Here is a 17,801-nt window from a genome sequence, read left to right on the forward strand (position 1 = left end):
TCTTCCACCTTCTAAAATTTAAAGCTTTTAAGAAGTTAACTAATACCGCCGGATCACTACCCCTTTGTCGAGCTTTCTGCGACAAAAATGTAGTTTATATAATAAATCTTAATGATCTAGATTTTTGAAGCAAACCATCTTTGTTTTAAGGTATACTTTTTAAAACATTCTATTATTCTAGTCCTGAAACCGTACCTGTAAAATCAACAAAGACACACAACAGAAGCCACCTATAGCTGCAATGGAGATAGCTATTGTTATACCAGTTTCTATTTCCTCGTCTAGCTTTGAAGCACTTGGTCCATTTGTAGGTAATGTTTCAACTATGTTTAGTTCATTGACAATCTTTACACTTTCAAGCTAAAAATTAACAACACAAAACTATATGAAAAATACTTTTCCTAAATCATTTACTTATTAATGACAGTATGAGCAAATTTCTACGAAAAATAGGTATCTCAAAAATACAAACAATTATCTCCTCCTGAATTGAAACATATAAGCAAAAGTTATCTCCCCTACCCATATATCTTCATTCTTTCATTTGAGTGTAGGTCTATCATTCTAACAAATTTTTCTAATAGAATATGTCAAGGATGTTGTAAGCATCTTTAATATATTTAAAAATTTAAAAAATACAACATAAAAGATACCAATAAATAGAACATGCGACATATCCAAAATAGTGGCCAGTTTGTAGCAAGCTTATATATACCCTTTTTACATTATTTTCATCAACCTGAAATATTAACTGGATTGATATGAAAAGATGTATTTCATTTCAACTAATATCATAATCATAATAAAAACCTTATTCTTGAATATAAATATAAGTTGTACTATTCTATAATATATCATTATCAACTTTCTCTTCCCAATAATTTAAATTTTTCTTAAATATATGAGTTTTATATCGACTCACCTTTTTACCATATAATTCTGACGACTTTAAGGCAGGTTTGATATTTTTGGCCATATCAATGGTGAGACTTCTATCTAGTTTTCCCGTAATATCTAACACATATATCTGTATCTCCAGCTCCTCTTTAGGGTTATCCCAAGGCTGGTGATCACAATCATCAGCTATAGGGTACTGTAACTTTATTTGCTCATGACTTATCTTAGAATTCTGAGTATTGATCATTATATTTGTTAGTTGTGATACAAACTTATGCTGTTGCTGACAGAATTCCTGCAGAGACATTTTCATGTCTATATTTATATACATTGATGATGTAGTTCTGTCTTTGTTTTTTGATAGCTGTGTTGTTGATGGTGTAACAGAAGCAATAGGTTGGTAAGATGTCGTCGTTGGAGTAACAGACTCTGGTAAGTATACTCCTGTTGACTCAATAGATATTCCTACAGTACTGAGCTGAGACGTTTGAGGTCTGTACTGAGAACTAGTGAGTAAATGTGTTGATTTTTTGTGGCTTGATTCCAAGGTAGTTTCAAAGGCTCTAGTCATTGAGGTTGTGATCATGTTTGGTGCTGGAGTCTCAGATGAGATTGATGATACCATTTCTATACCATGGAAGGTATTTAAGTCAGACGAGTACAATTCACTATAGGAAGATGTTAAACCTGTTGAGATAGTGCCTGTACTTTCCTGTATGATATCCTTTGTTGTACTTAAAACAGGTAAAACATTCATTGATGAAACAAGAGATGGAGGAATGGAATTGCAATCATAACAGTCTATGCTTACAGACTGACTAGAGTATGACACAGTTTGTTCTTGATTTATTGAAGGTGTAGAAACAATAAAACTTGATTGTAGTTTTACTTCAGGAACTAATATCTCTGAAGATGATTTTTCTGTAGAACTTGGTGCTAGTATGTATGAACTTTCAGAAAATATTCTCTGTGGTTGTTTGCTTACTCTGGTGGTTTCCGTAGGAGTTATGGCTGGTGATGTAGGTGTCTGATTAAAACTTGACTCTGTAGTACCCTGGGTAGGTATGTTGTCAGGTTCTGTTGGGCTTTGTGTAGTAACACCTGCTGCGGTAAAGCTAGATGTAGTGAACTCATCAGGTAATAGAATCTTCTTTACTGTCACCTTCAGTGTCATTTTCTTATTTGTTTTGATAGTTATTGGTCCTTCCTGATTAGGTATGATTTTTGTACTTCCTGTTGACATTTTGACAGTTGTTCCAGTGTTAACTGAAGGTGTACTGTAAGATAATGATGTTTGTATGGAACCCCTATGTTGTCCCTCAGTAGTCTCAAGAATCTCTGTTGTAACTGATTCTCTTTCTGGTACCCCTGTTGTAACCTCAGGTTCTGATGTTTGTGATGTTTTAAATATCTCGGATTCATTATGAGGAAATAAATGTTCTGTTTCAGTAATTTCATTTCTTCTTGTTGTGGTCACAGATATTACCTGTCTGTGTTGAGGTCCTTCCGTTAACTTAGATATGGGTTGTCTAGTGGTGGTATGGAACATCCCCTCCCCATCATGGGGCAGTAAATGTTCCCCTTCAGTGATTTCAGGCTCTATCTTTCTTGTGGTTGTTTTAAACATACCCTCCCCATCGTGAGGTAATAAATGCTCTCCCTCTGTGATTTCTGGCTCTATCTTTCGTGTGGTAGTTCTGAACATCCCCTCCCCATCATGGGGCAAATAGTGCTTTCCTTCTGTGATTTCAGGCTCTATTTTTCTGGTGGTAGTTCTGAACATTCCTTCCCCATCATGAGGTAAATAATGTGGTCCTTCAGTTATCTCTGGTACTATTTTCCTAGTTGTTGTCTTGACCATATCAATGCCATGTTGATGAGGTAAGACCTCCTCCTCTGTGACTTGAGGTCTACTAGTTTCTGTTGTATGTTGTTTTTCCTCTTTATGTTCATCAGGTATAATCAGACCTCCTTCTTCAGTAATATCAGACTGTTTAGTAACAACCTCAACATGACCTTCAGGTCTACCAGTTTCAGTGGAGATCTCAAAATGAGGCTCTTCTTTTCTATCTGGTTTAAGGACTGGTTCTTTGTCATGACTTTCTGGTAACTGTCTAACAGATTCATGTTCTGTTGTAACAGGGAAATCAATTCCTTGGTGAATAATTCCAGACATTTTTCCTCTGTTGTTACCATTTTCTCCATTCTGCCCATTTTCGACACTATTACTGTTTTCTCCATGTTGTCCATTGTCTATACTATGATCATTTTCTTCTTGAGGATTGTTATCAGTACCATGACCATTCTGATCTCCATCTGAGAGCCAGTTTTCCTCCCCACCATTCATATCAGGCAGGTCTCGAACAGATTCAGTGTAATCCTGTACAAATGGATCATGTAACATATCTGTAATCTCTGAACCATGTCTAAATTGATGTTCATCCATCTCTGGTGCTATAAGTTCTGATTCATGCCCATGATCCCTACCCTCCTCTGTAACATTATCAGAACTATCATGATGGCCGTGTGAATCCCCTGTATGAGGTACAATTTGACCATCTATTCCCGGTCCCATCTTTTGTCCATCTGGAGGTAGGTGATGACGGTCTAGTGATAATCTTTCATCTCTATCATTAGATATATGAAACACTTGTTCATTCCCGTTCACGATTTGTTCACTATTCCCATGCTGAGTTGATTTATCATTCAGGTGTATATCATGTGTTATATTCAGAATTTGTTCTTCAGTATTATTAGTTAGACTACCAGCATGGTTTTCATCAGCCTGATGTCCTACAAATTGATCATGGTCTGTTGCACTAACAGCTAGTAATCCATGAGCACTGTCTTCATGATGAACACCAGTAATGTTGGACTCCTTCCCTCCATGATCTAGTCCATTATGACCAGTGATGACCGGTGAGTCCTTACTGTTTATAATAATTGGGACTCCTGTTACATACTGCAAACCTCCTAGACCTAAAATATCAACAAAAGTCTTAAAATTTTCTTACATTGAAAAAAATGTTAAGTAATTATTTAGTCTGTTGATCTTGATACAAAGGGAATAATAAATGTGATTATAATCTGTCTAAGTTGCTTAAGTTAATGGTAGTATAGATAATTGTGTGAAAGAACAGAGATGAATTTAGCTTCCAAATTGTGAACTTTCCATTCCTACATAGCAACATTCCAGCAGAGCCTGCATATGGAGTATGTATCTCCTAGTTGAAACTGAATTAAACCAGGAGTTTCAAGTTGTGAAGTTGAAATCATTCCAATCTTATATTAGGGATGGAATGACAAGTTGGTTGACTGTATTGGAATAAATCATTCCAATCTTATATTAGGGATGGAATGACGAGTTGGTTGACTGTATTGGAATATCTGTTTCACAGATAGCAAGGGGTATGTTTTAATTGTTGTAACCCCAATCCTTTCCTTTTTTCCCAGTATGTAAATTATACCTTTTTACCAGATTTGTACTAACATTATAACATGGCAACAAACCGGATGCCACATGTAGAGCAGGATCTGCCTACCTGTCCAGAGCACCTGAGATAACCTTTGGTTTTTGGTGGGGTTTGGGTAGATCAGTTTGGTTTAGTTTTCTTTATTGTGTTTTGTATATTATTGTTTGTCATTTTTTTTTTTTTACCATGGGATATTGTCAGTTTTAGTGATCGACACTAGGGGTATAATAGCAAACAAGAAGATTACGAAATTGATGAATGGATTTTCCAGATGACACCCTAGTTTCATCCCTTGAGTACTTACAAAGTACAACTAACAGGAAACTGATGGTTGACATCACTTATTCCTAATGATGTGGTTTGTGGGTAAATACTGCCATCCTCTGAGGTTAAACAACACAGATAGGAGTAGGTCCTTGGTATCTAGTTCATTCTCTTATCTAGAAAAATAAAGAAGTCTTTTAACTAAAATAGAATGGAACAGTGATCCAGATCTTTTCTCAATAATACACAGTCAGTGTAGAGTTTGGAGTAACAAGATACCATATCAATATTCTTTCCTTTCATCTGTATTTTTAGGAATCACATTTTTGAAAGGATATTATTAAGAAGTTGTCAAAATTTCTTGCATGTCTTATTCTGCAATATGATGCAAATGTTTAATTGATGACAATTGATAATATTGGTTGTCATTAGTTCAAGTTTGTTATGTTTGCTTTTTGTAAATTCTTTTGTTATGAACTAGGCCGTAGGTTTTCTCAATTGAATCGTTTCACATTTTCCATGTTGGGGCCTTCTATAGCCACCTAACAGTATGATTGTTTCTCATTGTTAAAGGGCCTTCTATAGCCACCTAACAGTATGATTGTTTCTCATTGTTAAAGGGCCTTCTATAGCCACCTAACAGTATGATTGTTTCTCATTGTTAAAGGGCCTTCTATAGCCACCTATACAGTATGATTGTTTCTCATTGTTAAAGGGCCTTCTATAGCCACCTATACAGTATGATTGTTTCTCATTGTTAAAGGGCCTTCTATAGCCACCTATACAGTATGATTGTTTCTCATTGTTAAAGGGCCTTCTATAGCCACCTATACAGTATGATTGTTTCTCATTGTTAAAGGGCCTTCTATAGCCACCTATACAGTATGATTGTTTCTCATTGTTAAAGGGCCTTCTATAGCCACCTATACAGTATGATTGTTTCTCATTGTTAAAGGGCCTTCTATAGCCACCTATACAGTATGATTGTTTCTCATTGTTAAAGGCCCTTCTATAGCCACCTAACAGTATGATTGTTTCTCATTGTTAAAGGGCCTTCTATAGCCACCTATACAGTATGATTGTTTCTCATTGTTAAAGGGCCTTCTATAGCCACCTATACAGTATGATTGTTTCTCATTGTTAAAGGGCCTTCTATAGCCACCTATACAGTATGATTGTTTCTCATTGTTAAAGGGCCTTCTGTAGCCACCTATACAGTATGATTGTTTCTCATTGTTAAAGGGCCTTCTATAGCCACCTAACAGTATGATTGTTTCTCATTGTTAAAGGCCTTCTGTAGCCACCTATACAGTATGATTGTTTCTCATTGTTAAAGGCCTTCTATAGCCACCTATACAGTATGATTGTTTCTCATTGTTAAAGGGCCTTCTATAGCCACCTATACATTATGATTTTTTCTCATTGTTAAAGGCCCTACAGTAGCCTTTAATTGCTTACTTCCTTTGAACTTTGGTGGATAGTTGTTTCAATGTCTATCATATCACATCTCCTTATTTTTAAATTAGCTGTCAACAAAAGCTCAAAAGTAGTTTCAATAATTGTTTTCAAATTTTCACACAGGCATAAATATGTTCAAAATGATAAGTTTAATTAAAATACAATGCAAATAATCAGCTACTTATAATGTGAGAAGACAGACAATTTGACGACATCTTAATACCACTTCATACTTAAGATGTTAGATGTATTATTTTCCACCAGACCTATCAAAGAATATACAGAGTATAATTTATAATTTTGATATCTCAAATACCAACCCAATTTTACCAGAAGAGTAACTCTTCTTTATATATAATTAGCATAATGTTCTCTCTCTTTCAGAGTCAGCATTTTATTCTGGGATTTCCTTTAAGCATTTATTTACATAATAAACAGAAACAAAATCTAGTTTGTATCTTAATCTATTAATCACAGTTATAATAGTGTTAACTTTGTATTTTTTTTTAAATTTCTCATAGATCTTAGTATCTAACATAACGTACAAAACAAATCAGACTTAGAATAACACAAAAGAAATTTGAATTGTTAAAAAAAAAATTGATGCAGATTTTTAGTACATGAAAAAATGATAAAGAAAACAACTGCTTGCATATCAAAAACTTAGCTTCCCATGCCTAAATAACAAAACATTTATAAAAGGATTCATTTAGAACCATCCTCTACTGTAATTTAGTACAGTTTCATTAAGTTACTGAGTCTTATAACATGTATATGATGTATGAATGTTAATAAAATAGAGTTTCTTGGAAATGTAATGTCAAAGAGGGTTTAAATTAAACAAATCTAGAATCATTTATATCTTACCTTATTGTGGGTAAATTATAAATTGTAAAATCATGTGATACAGGACAAACATTATTTACTAGATAGCCAATATATCTATTATCTAAATAACCCACTAATGAGGGAAGATAAAACATTTCACCTTGTCTTTATAAGTGAATATCACAAATAAACATGAGAGGCTGGTGTAAATAAATAAATCTGACAGTTAGTTATTGAGTATCAAGGATTGGCCAAGTCTGGGTTATATTTCAACACTAAATCCTAGTTTTGATTTGAAAACCAAATTTGTTTTTCACTTTTTTAAGAAATGAACTGTGAAAATGACTTTTGATGAGTGAAAACAAGTTCCTTATCTTTCTTTTAGACAGATCTTACTTTGTTCAGGACCATATCATCCCCCAAAACAAACTCCTGGTTGAGAACCTTAACATAGAGCTCACAATAAATATCCCAGTTCCCTTAATTTGCATAGTTATGTCCAAACTATTGGACACTCTTAAAATAACACGTGCTAATGCCAATAAGATTATCTGGAAATGAAAAATAAAAAGCTGCACCATGAGCGCTTGATAAAATCCGTCGCTTTTTCAAAGTTCAATAACTTCTCAAGTCATATAAGAAATTCATGAAAAATTAACAGGAGGTATCTTAAAAGATTTAAACCAGTCACCAAAGTTTCATGATAACTGCTCAAAGCATTGTTCAAACAAGAATGTGTCCATAGTATACAGATGCCCCATCCACACTATCACTTTTTATGTTCAGTGGACCGTGAAAATGGGGTAAAATCTCTAATTTGGCATAAAAAAAGAAAGATCATATCATAGGGAACATGTGTGCTAAGTTTCAAGTTGATTGGACTTCAACTTCATCAAAAATTACCTCAACCAAAAACTTAACCTGGACCAGGACAGACGGATGGACGGACAAACAAAAAAACGACCAAACAGACAGATGAACGAACACACAGACCAGCAAAACATATTGCCCATAAATGGTGAAAATCTCCCCCCTTTTTTATGGATTAATGACGTAACACCGAAACATACAATCTAAAATTTATGAAAATCGAACAGGTGCTTATGTCAATAGATATAAACAATTCACCAAAGTTACATTAAAACTAGGTAAGCATTTTTACGTTATTATCCAAAACTGGAAAATCCCCCCCCCCCCACACACTGTTTTAATGAATAAAACTCTGTAACTTTGAAACATAAAATCTATAATATATAGAAATTGAAAGGGAGCTCATGGTGATAGATATAAATTATTCACCAAAGTTTCTTGCAATTTGGTGACAATGTTTTTGAGTTGTTGTCCAAAGACTGGAAAATCACCCTTTTTTAATTCAAAAAAAGGCCCAAAATTCGTAAACTTAATTTCTTAGAATTATAAAAAAAAAAAGCTTCCCATCAATAGATATGAACTAATTAATTGACAAAACTTGTATTTTACACCTATGGTCCATTTTTAACCATGCTGGCCATCTTGGTTGGCACGTAAGGTAATTGAAAACATTATTTAACTAGATACTCGAATGAAGATTGTGGCAAAGTTTGGTTATATTTGGCATATTTATTTCAGAAGAGAAAAAAAGTGATGAGAAAAGCTCACTTGGCCATGTGGTCCAGGTGGTCTCAAAAAGGGAATGTTCACAACTGAAAATTGAACTCATCTCTTTGTTGTGGTTAAAGGAAGTTATCAAACACCCTTACTCATTTAAATTAAGTAACTTGGATATTCTAACAGCTATAAATTGCATTGAAAATCAATTTTAATCAATTGTTTCTGTTTTTATAAAAATATGCACAAGAATTTATAAGTTAACAACTTTTAAAATGAACACCTGCGCGAACAGCCGAGGACGTATTACATAATCTTATGTAAACTAACACTATCATATTGATATCTTATTTATCATTAATTTTTAATCATGTTATTAAGTTTTGAAAGAATATAATTGAGCATTTGCAAAAGATAACTGATATTATCAACACTAAAATAAATCTAACGGATCAGAAAGTTATTTGTCTGAACTAGAAGGTGAAAATGTTTTATCAAAAAAACAATCAACATGAAGTAAAACTTAACAAACTTTTAGATGCATTATCTAAGTCAGAGTGTCAACAACTTTACCAAGACAATAATATATTAATGAATTAATAAAAACTCTTGGAATCTAAATTTCAGTGAAACAAATTCAAACAAGAATGTTTCCCTAGTACACGGATGCTCCATCCGCATTATCATTTTCTATGTTCAATGGACCATGAAAATGGGGTAAAAACTCTAATTTGACATTAAAACTAGAAAGATCATATCACAAGGAATATGTGTACTAAGTATCAAGTTGATTGGACTTCATCTTTATCAAAAACTTTATCCTGAAGCATGACAGACAAACGAAGGGACGGCATATGAACAGACAGATGAACGGATGAACAGACCAGAAAACCTAATGCCCATAAAAGAGGGACGAAAGATACCAAAGGGACAGTCAAACTCATAAATCTAAAACAAACTGACAACGCCATGGCTAAAAATGAAAAAGACAAACAGAAAAACAATAGTACACATGACACAACATAGAAAACTAAAGAATAAACAACACGAACCCCACCAAAAACTAGGCGTGATCTCAGGTGCTCCGGAAGGGTAAGCAGATCCTGCTCCACATGTGGCACCCGTCGTGTTGCTTATGTGATTACAAATCCGGTAAATAGTCTAATTCGGTAGGTCACATTCATGAAAGGGAAGGGAATTGTAGTTACGACGTAAGGAACATATCCGATATCATTTGTGAAACGGTTATTCCATAACGGTCAACCAACTCGTGATGGCGTCCGTAAAATTTACGAAGGGATGATTTCAACTTCACCATTTGGAACTCTTGGTTTAATAGCTTCCTTGTGAGCAGTAACCCTCTATCAAGAAAATCATGATAGGAAACGCAAGCACGGGAATATCGTATCAATTGGGAGATATATACACCGTATGCAGGTGCTGCTGGAATGTTGCTACTTAAAAATGGAAAGTTCACAATTGGAAAGCTGAAATCATCTCTTTTGTCGTAAAGTTTTGTTTTCAACCGACCCTCATTGTCAATTTCTAGATGTAAGTCAAGATATGAAGCCGACTTAACTGTATCTGTAGTATCCTTCATCTCCAATTCGATGGGATAGATGCGTTCCACATAGTCACCAAATTTTGAATTGTTTAGTGAAAGAACGTCATCTATATAGCGGAAAGTAGAGTTAAAGGATATTGCTAACTTCTTATCTTTCTTCCTAAGAAGTTCCTGCATGAAGTCAGCCTCATAATAATAAAGAAACAAGTCGGCAAGTAGAGGGGCACAGTTTGTTCCCATTGGGATGCCGACAGTCTGTTGAAAAACACGTCCTCCGAACGTTACAAATATGTTGTCAATCAAGAAATCAAGCATCTTGATAATATCGGTTTCAGAGAATTTTTTGTTTGAATCAGAGTGATTCTTTACAAAGTATGATTTATCCCTCCCTAAGACGAGATACTTGTATCTACGTTGGCCATTCTTTTTTATGAAGCAAAGTAATACCAACTCTTTCAATTTGTCTTTTAGTTTGGAATGTGGAATACTTGTATAAAGAGTATAAAAGTCAAATGTTTTAATACTGTTACAAGATGAAAGAGAGTTAGATTGTATGTACTCTAAAAGATTTTTGGAATTTTTAAGTATCCACATCTGATTCACGCCACCTCTAGAATAGGCAGTTTCACAATAACTTTGAAGCCCATCTTTGATTGCTGATAAAATAGATGTTAATAATTTAGAAAGAGGTTTCGTGGAGCACTTGGAAGACCCAGCAATATACCGTTGTTTGTAAGGACACTTATGTAGTTTAGGTATCCAATACAGTGATGGAAGATCCAGTTCTTTATCTTTGGTTGAAATACCAAAGGAACAAAGAACAGACCTATGATTATCCAGGATTTCCTCTTTGGTAAGTGTCGTGAGGGTATATGTTGAGTTTCCAAGTGAATTGTCTATACCTAATTCGTTTATCAAGCAATTAATGTAGTGACTTTTACAGACAAAAACGATGTTATTTGGGGCTTTGTCTGCAGGGACAACAACATATTTATCATGGAGGTGGGATAAGTGTTTAGCAACATTTGGGTCTTTAAAAATTGACGTAGCATGGGCATTGATGGACCCATTCAGTTTCTTGATTCTGATTTGTATTAACGACCTCACTGCCTTAATCCATTCGGATAGAGTGTCTACGTCTTCCTTTTCACGTTTAGCCCATTGCCTGGCATAATCCTCGACTGAGTCCATCAAAATTTTAAAGTTGTATTTCCAATTGATGGATTTAGGCTCACGATATTTCGGACCTTTCGATAACACATTTCGTAGAGAAGTGTTATTAACAATGTTAAGGTCACCGGTAATAACGTGGCCAGCAGGATTATATATGAATTGGGAACTAGCACAAGTGCAATCAGGAGGTTTAGATTTGAAGTCGTCAATATCGAGATTCTGCAAAACGCGTTTGTAATTGAAAATTTTAGTTGCAATAGGTTTGGTATAGGTATAAGAAATTATTGGTACAGACTGGTCTTTGAAATAAGGAGGTATTTTCGATTGAACTAATTTATGATGAAGGATATTGCCTAGGTTGACGCCATCGAGACCTTTGTTGGCAAAGGAAAGATTTAGAAAAGATCTTTTCTCTTTTTCATCTTTTCCAATGCGAACTGGCTTGAAAAGTCTGTGACTTGCAATATCCGAAATTATAGCTTGAAGTTTGTATTGGTTTGAATGAGGGTTTGTAACAGTGGATTCCAAACATAAATTGAACAGAGAATGAAGTTTTGTAAGGGGTAATGAATAAAGTTTCGTGCGAATGAGATGAATACCTAACGGCTTTTGTATGAATGACAGCAAGTCATTAATAGAGACATCATGCAGAGAAGGTGATGTATAATGACGATGACCATGACTGCGTCTACGTCGAGGAGTCGAGTTGAAAATGTTCATCACATTCACCGAGTTACACGAAGGACTAGATAGAATACCTATACCATCAATTTTGTCATTGCAGCCATACGGTGTTGCAGTTCCCAATTGTCTAATCCAAAAGTCTTCTTTTTGTCTACGGAGAGTCGTTGAAAGATTAGGATTGTTAGAGCTATGGTATATCTTTTCGATAATGCGAACTGTCATAGAAACGATGGAATGATCGGGCTGATTGAAATGCTGGTATAGAATGTCGTTAGCATTGAGGTTAATGTCTGATCTATGACCGCACATACGTTTGTTTAGCCTTCCTTTCGTTTCACCGACGTATACCAATCCGCAAAGGTTGCACTCTAATCCGTAGACGACATTTATCGATTTACAATTCAGATCATCGTAACTTCTGGTAAAATATGACTTCTTGGTCAAATTGCTAGTGAATTCAGCATCTGTAATTAAAATAGCACATGTTTTGCAGCCTTTGGTCTCACATTTTGAAATGCGACAGTGTTGTACTGTGTCATCAAAAACCAAAATGTCTTTAAGGAGAACTGAACATGGCTGTATATGTGTAATATTGCTATTGTCACTAGGACGATGATCTGAATGAGTTGTGTTTGAGATATTTGTCATGTCTGGTGATGAGGGGACACCTGCCATATCAGACGACACTGTGTCCATGGTGACGTCTGTTTCGGACCTTTTTATACTGGGCGACGTCCGAGCCAGTTTCCTGTTTAATCTTCGTAAGTTCATGCAATTGTAGTTTTGCTACTGGGCGGATGATGTCCTCGGGGACAAAATGTCCACCAGCAGAGACATCAACCCAGTGGTAATAAAAGAGGGACGAAAGATACCAAAGGGACAGTCAAACTCATAAATCTAAAACAAACTGACAACGCCATGGCTAAAAATGAAAAAGACAAACAGAAAAACAATAGTACACATGACACAACATAGAAAACTAAAGAATAAACAACACGAACCCCACCAAAAACTAGGGGTGATCTCAGGTGCTCCGGAAGGGTAAGCATATCCTGCTCCACATGTGGCACCCGTCGTGTTGCTTATGTGATTACAAATCCGGTAAATAGTCTAATTCGGTAGGTCACATTCATGAAAGGGAAGGGAATTGTAGTTACGACGTAAGGAACATATCCGATATCATTTGTGAAACGGTTATTCCATAACGGTCAACCAACTCGTGATGGCGTCCATAAAATTTACGAAGGGATGATTTCAACTTCACCATTTGGAACTCTTGGTTTAATAGCTTCCTTGTGAGCAGTAACCCTCTATCAAGAAAATCATGATAGGAAACGCAAGCACGGGAATATCGTATCAATTTGGAGATATATACACCGTATGCAGGTGCTGCTGGAATGTTGCTACTTAAAAATGGAAAGTTCACAATTGGAAAGCTGAAATCATCTCTTTTGTCGTAAAGTTTTGTTTTCAACGGACCCTCATTGTCAATTTCTAGATGTAAGTCAAGATATGAAGCCGACTTAACTGTATCTGTAGTATCCTTTATCTCCAATTCGATGGGATAGATGCGTTCCACAGTCACCAAATTTTGAATTGTTTAGTGAAAGAACGTCATCTATATAGCGGAAAGTAGAGTTAAAGGATATTGCTAACTTCTTATCTTTCTTCCTAAGAAGTTCCTGCATGAAGTCAGCCTCATAAATGGGGCATACAAAACACTTTATTTTATATTACTTGAAGGCACTTAATGTTATCTGTGTTGAAATCTGATTGCACTTTATGTTAACTTAGTTTTGAAGGTATTTTGTGTTGACTAAGTTGAAAGCACATTATGTTATCTTAGTTTTAGGCACTTCATGTTAACTTAGTTGAATGCATTTTATGTTATCAAAGTTAAAGACACTTTATGTTATCATAGTTGAATGCATTTTATGTTATCTTACTTAAAGGCATTTTATGTTATCTTAGTTAAAGGCATTTTATGTTAACTTAGTTGAATGCACTTTATGTTAACTTAGTTGAATGCACTTTATGTTAACTTAGTTGAATGCATTTTATGTTATCAAAGTTAAAGACACTTTATGTTATCATAGTTGAATGCATTTTATGTTATCTTACTTAAAGGCATTTTATGTTATCTTAGTTAAAGGCATTTTATGTTAACTTAGTTGAATGCACTTTATGTTAACTTAGTTGAATGCACTTTATGTTAACTTAGTTGAATGCATTTTATGTTATCAAAGTTAAAGACACTTTATGTTATCATAGTTAAAGGCATTTTATGTTATCTTAGTTAAAGGCACTTTATGTTAACTTAGTTGAATGCACTTTATGTTAACTTAGTTGAATGCATTTTATGTTTACAAAGTTGAATGAACTTTATGTTAATTTAGTTGAAGGCACTTTATGTTTACAAAGTTGAATGCACTTTATGTTAACTTAGTTGAAGGCATTTTCTGTTATCTTAGTTGAATGCACTTTATGTTAACTAAGTTGAAGGCACTTTACAAAGTTGAATGCACTTTATGTTAACTAAGTTGAAGGCACTTTATGTTAACTTAGTTGAAGGCACTTCATGTTAACTTAGTTGAATGCACTTTATGTTAACTAAGTTGAATGCACTTTATGTTAACTAAGTTGAAGGCACTTTACAAAGTTGAATGCACTTTATGTTAACTAAGTTGAATGCACTTTATGTTAACTAAGTTGAAGGCACTTTATGTTAACTTAGTTGAAGGCACTTTATGTTATCTTAGTTGAAGGCACTTTACAAAGTTGAATGCACTTTATGTTAACTTAGTTGAACGCACTTTATGTTAACTTAGTTGAATGCACTTTATGTTAACTTAGTTGAAGGCACTTTATGTTAACTTAGTTGAAGGCACTTTATGTTAACTTAGTTGAATGCACTTTATGTTTACAAAGTTGAATGCACTTTATGTTAACTTAGTTGAAGGCATTTTATGTTAACTTAGTTGAATGCACTTTATGTTAACTAAGTTGAAGGCACTTTACAAAGTTGAATGCACTTTATGTAAACTAAGTTGAAGGCACTTTATGTTAACTTAGTTGAAAGCACTTTATGTTAACTTAGTTGAATGTACTTTATGTTAACTAAGTTGAAGGCACTTTACAAAGTTGAATGCACTTTATGTTAACTAAGTTGAATGCACTTGATGTTAACTAAGTTGAAGGCACTTTATGTTAACTTAGTTGAAGGCACTTTATGTTATCTTAGTTGAAGGCACTTTACAAAGTTGAATGCACTTTATGTTAATTTAGTTGAACGCACTTTATGTTAACTCAGTTGAATGCACTTTATGTTAACCTTAGTTGAAGGCACTTTATGTTTACAAAGTTGAATGCACTTTATGTTAACTTAGTTGAAGGCACTTTATGTTTACAAAGTTGAATGCACTTTATGTTAACTTAGTTGAAGGCACTTTATGTTTACAAAGTTGAATGTACTTTATGTTAACTTAGTTGAACGCACTTTATGTTATCTTAGTTGAAGGCACTTTATGTTATCTTAGTTGAAGGCACTTTATGTTAACTTAGTTGAAGGCACTTTATGTTAACTTAGTTGAAGGCACTTTATGTTATCTTAGTTGAATGCACTTTATGTTATCTTAGTTGAAGGCACTTTATGTTATCTTAGTTTAAGGCACTTTATGTTATCTTAGTTGAAGGCACTTTATGTTATCTTAGTTGAAGGCACTTTATGTTAACTTAGTTGAATGTACTTTATGTTATCTTAGTTAAAGGCACTTTATGTTATCTTAGTTGAACGCACTTTATGTTATCTTAGTTGAAGGCACTTTATGTTATATTAGTTGAAGCCATTTATATTATCTTAGTTAAAGGCATTTTATATTATCTTACTTAAAGGCATTTTATGTTATTTTAGCTGAATTCACTTTATGCTATTTTAGTTAAAGGCACTTTATGTTATTTTAGTTGAAGGCACTTTATGTCATCTTTGTTAAAGGAATTTATGTTTTTCAAGTTGAACGCACTTTATGTTATCTTAGTTGAAGGCACTTTATGTTAACTAAGTTGAAGGCAATTTATGTTATCTTAGTTGAAGGCACTTTATGTTAACTTAGTTGAAGGCACTTCATGTTATCTTAGTTGAAGGCACTTTATGTTATCTTAGTTGAAGGCACTTTATGTTATCTTAGTTGAAGGCACTTGATGTTATATTAGTTGAAGCCATTTATATTATCTTAGTTAAAGGCATTTTATATTATCTTACTTAAAGGCATTTTATGTTATTTTAGCTGAATTCACTTTATGCTATTTTAGTTAAAGGCACTTTATGTTATTTTAGTTGAAGGCACTTTATGTCATCTTAGTTAAAGGAATTTATGTTTTTCAAGTTGAACACACTTTATGTTATCTTAGTTGAAGGCACTTTATGTTAACTAAGTTGAAGGCAATTTATGTTATCTTAGTTGAAGGCACTTTATGTTAACTTAGTTGAAGGCAATTTCTGTAAACTATAAAAAGATGTGGTAATGAGACAACTCTTCACAAGAGACCAAATTACACAGAAATTAAAGGCTATTGTTTACTGAATGGCCTTCAACAATGAGCAAAGCCCATACAGCATAGTCAGCTATAAAAGTCCCGAATTCACAAATTCAAACAATTCAAACCAGAAGACTGAAGGCCTAATTATTGTACAAAAAAATTAACGAAAACAAATAGGTAATACAGCAACAAATGCTATATAATGAATGAAATAAATTTGTTTTCTTTCGAGTTTCATCTATTCCACAAGTATAGTATCAAAAAGTCAGGTAAAGTGAAAAGAAATGTCTCCACAGTCCATTGTTGAATATAACTGTTAAATTCCTGATATAAAAAGTATTAACATTTTAGTTCATTCTTAAAAACCTATCCTTAAACTAACTCTTTTTCAAGAAATGTTTACTTTATCAACTGCTGAAGCAATTAAAGGGTATTTTTAATATAGTCAACTCATATACAGTAGGATACCTTAACATTTATCTAAAGTACAATTAACTATATTTCATAATGCAAAAGAAATGTTTTGTATAAAATGTGCCACTCCTAATAAACTATATAAATACAAATTATAATTACCTTTATACTATATATGACCTGCTTTTGGTAAATCCCTCTTGTAATATGTTCATCATTTTAGAAGACCACTTGAGTTTGTAACAGTAATTGCCACTTGTTGACTTCTTAACTATAAACCAATCAGGAAACTAGTGGAAGAATCAAATATCATCTCCATGTTATTAAATATTACGTCTTTAGCTTACATGTTATCGTCATGTTTACATCTCAAATCTGAAAAATAATATTGACTATTATTTGCAGTACATCTTGTTAAACTATAAGTGGAAGTACTTTGAAGTATAGTAAAGGATTTAGTTACCTCTATGCTTAACAAAACACTATTTATATTCAGTATTTAGTCATCCATAGTTTCAAAATGTATCTTTACTTATGTAATACAATTAGCCAATGAAATCTGATAAATAAGGATTCACCTTACCACATATGGTTACATACCTGTCTAAAGTCAGCAACCTTTGTAACCATTTGTCATCTGCAAAATATTTACTCTTATGCAAACATGTGACCAACTTTGTTGAACTGTTTCATATCTGATTGTCAACATTAGCAGTTCATTTAAAGAGAACTATCTGCAGTCAACACTGATGTTGGGAGTATGAACACACAACCCACCCCCCTTTTTGGGCAAGGTGCCTTCTAATCAGATCTAAATTGTACCAGGATTGCCATTATTCCTGATAAAGATCGTTATTCTGTCCAGGTAAAGTATTCTGGATTCCTCCACAAATAATAATTAGCACCCATGATATAGCAGAGTA

General features: G+C 33.8%; 1 protein-coding gene across 4 annotated transcripts in view; it reads right to left on the minus strand.

Moving 5' to 3' along the window:
* LOC139518699 (uncharacterized) overlaps positions 1-17,382 on the minus strand; it is a 37,723-nt gene extending 20,341 nt beyond the window's left edge. For 2 of the 4 annotated variants that reach the window (XR_011663433.1, XM_071310170.1), the window contains exons 1-4: positions 17,041-17,253; positions 4,675-4,810; positions 923-3,876; positions 196-360 (exon numbers count right to left, since the gene is read on the minus strand). Coding sequence is in view for 3 of the 4 variants with exons in the window: in XM_071310170.1 (XP_071166271.1) it covers positions 196-360; positions 923-3,876; positions 4,675-4,708 (3,153 nt within the window). In the remaining variant the exon portion in view is untranslated. Of the gene's footprint in view, positions 1-195; positions 361-922; positions 3,877-4,674; positions 4,811-6,959; positions 7,059-17,040; positions 17,254-17,341 lie in introns of those variants that run through there. The other 2 variants (XM_071310168.1, XM_071310169.1) reach the window with 2 other exon arrangements.
* Between the last annotated feature and the right edge of the window lie 419 nt (positions 17,383-17,801).

Source organism: Mytilus edulis, chromosome 4, assembly GCF_963676685.1.
Source record: "Mytilus edulis chromosome 4, xbMytEdul2.2, whole genome shotgun sequence".
NCBI lineage: Eukaryota > Metazoa > Mollusca > Bivalvia > Mytilida > Mytilidae > Mytilus > Mytilus edulis.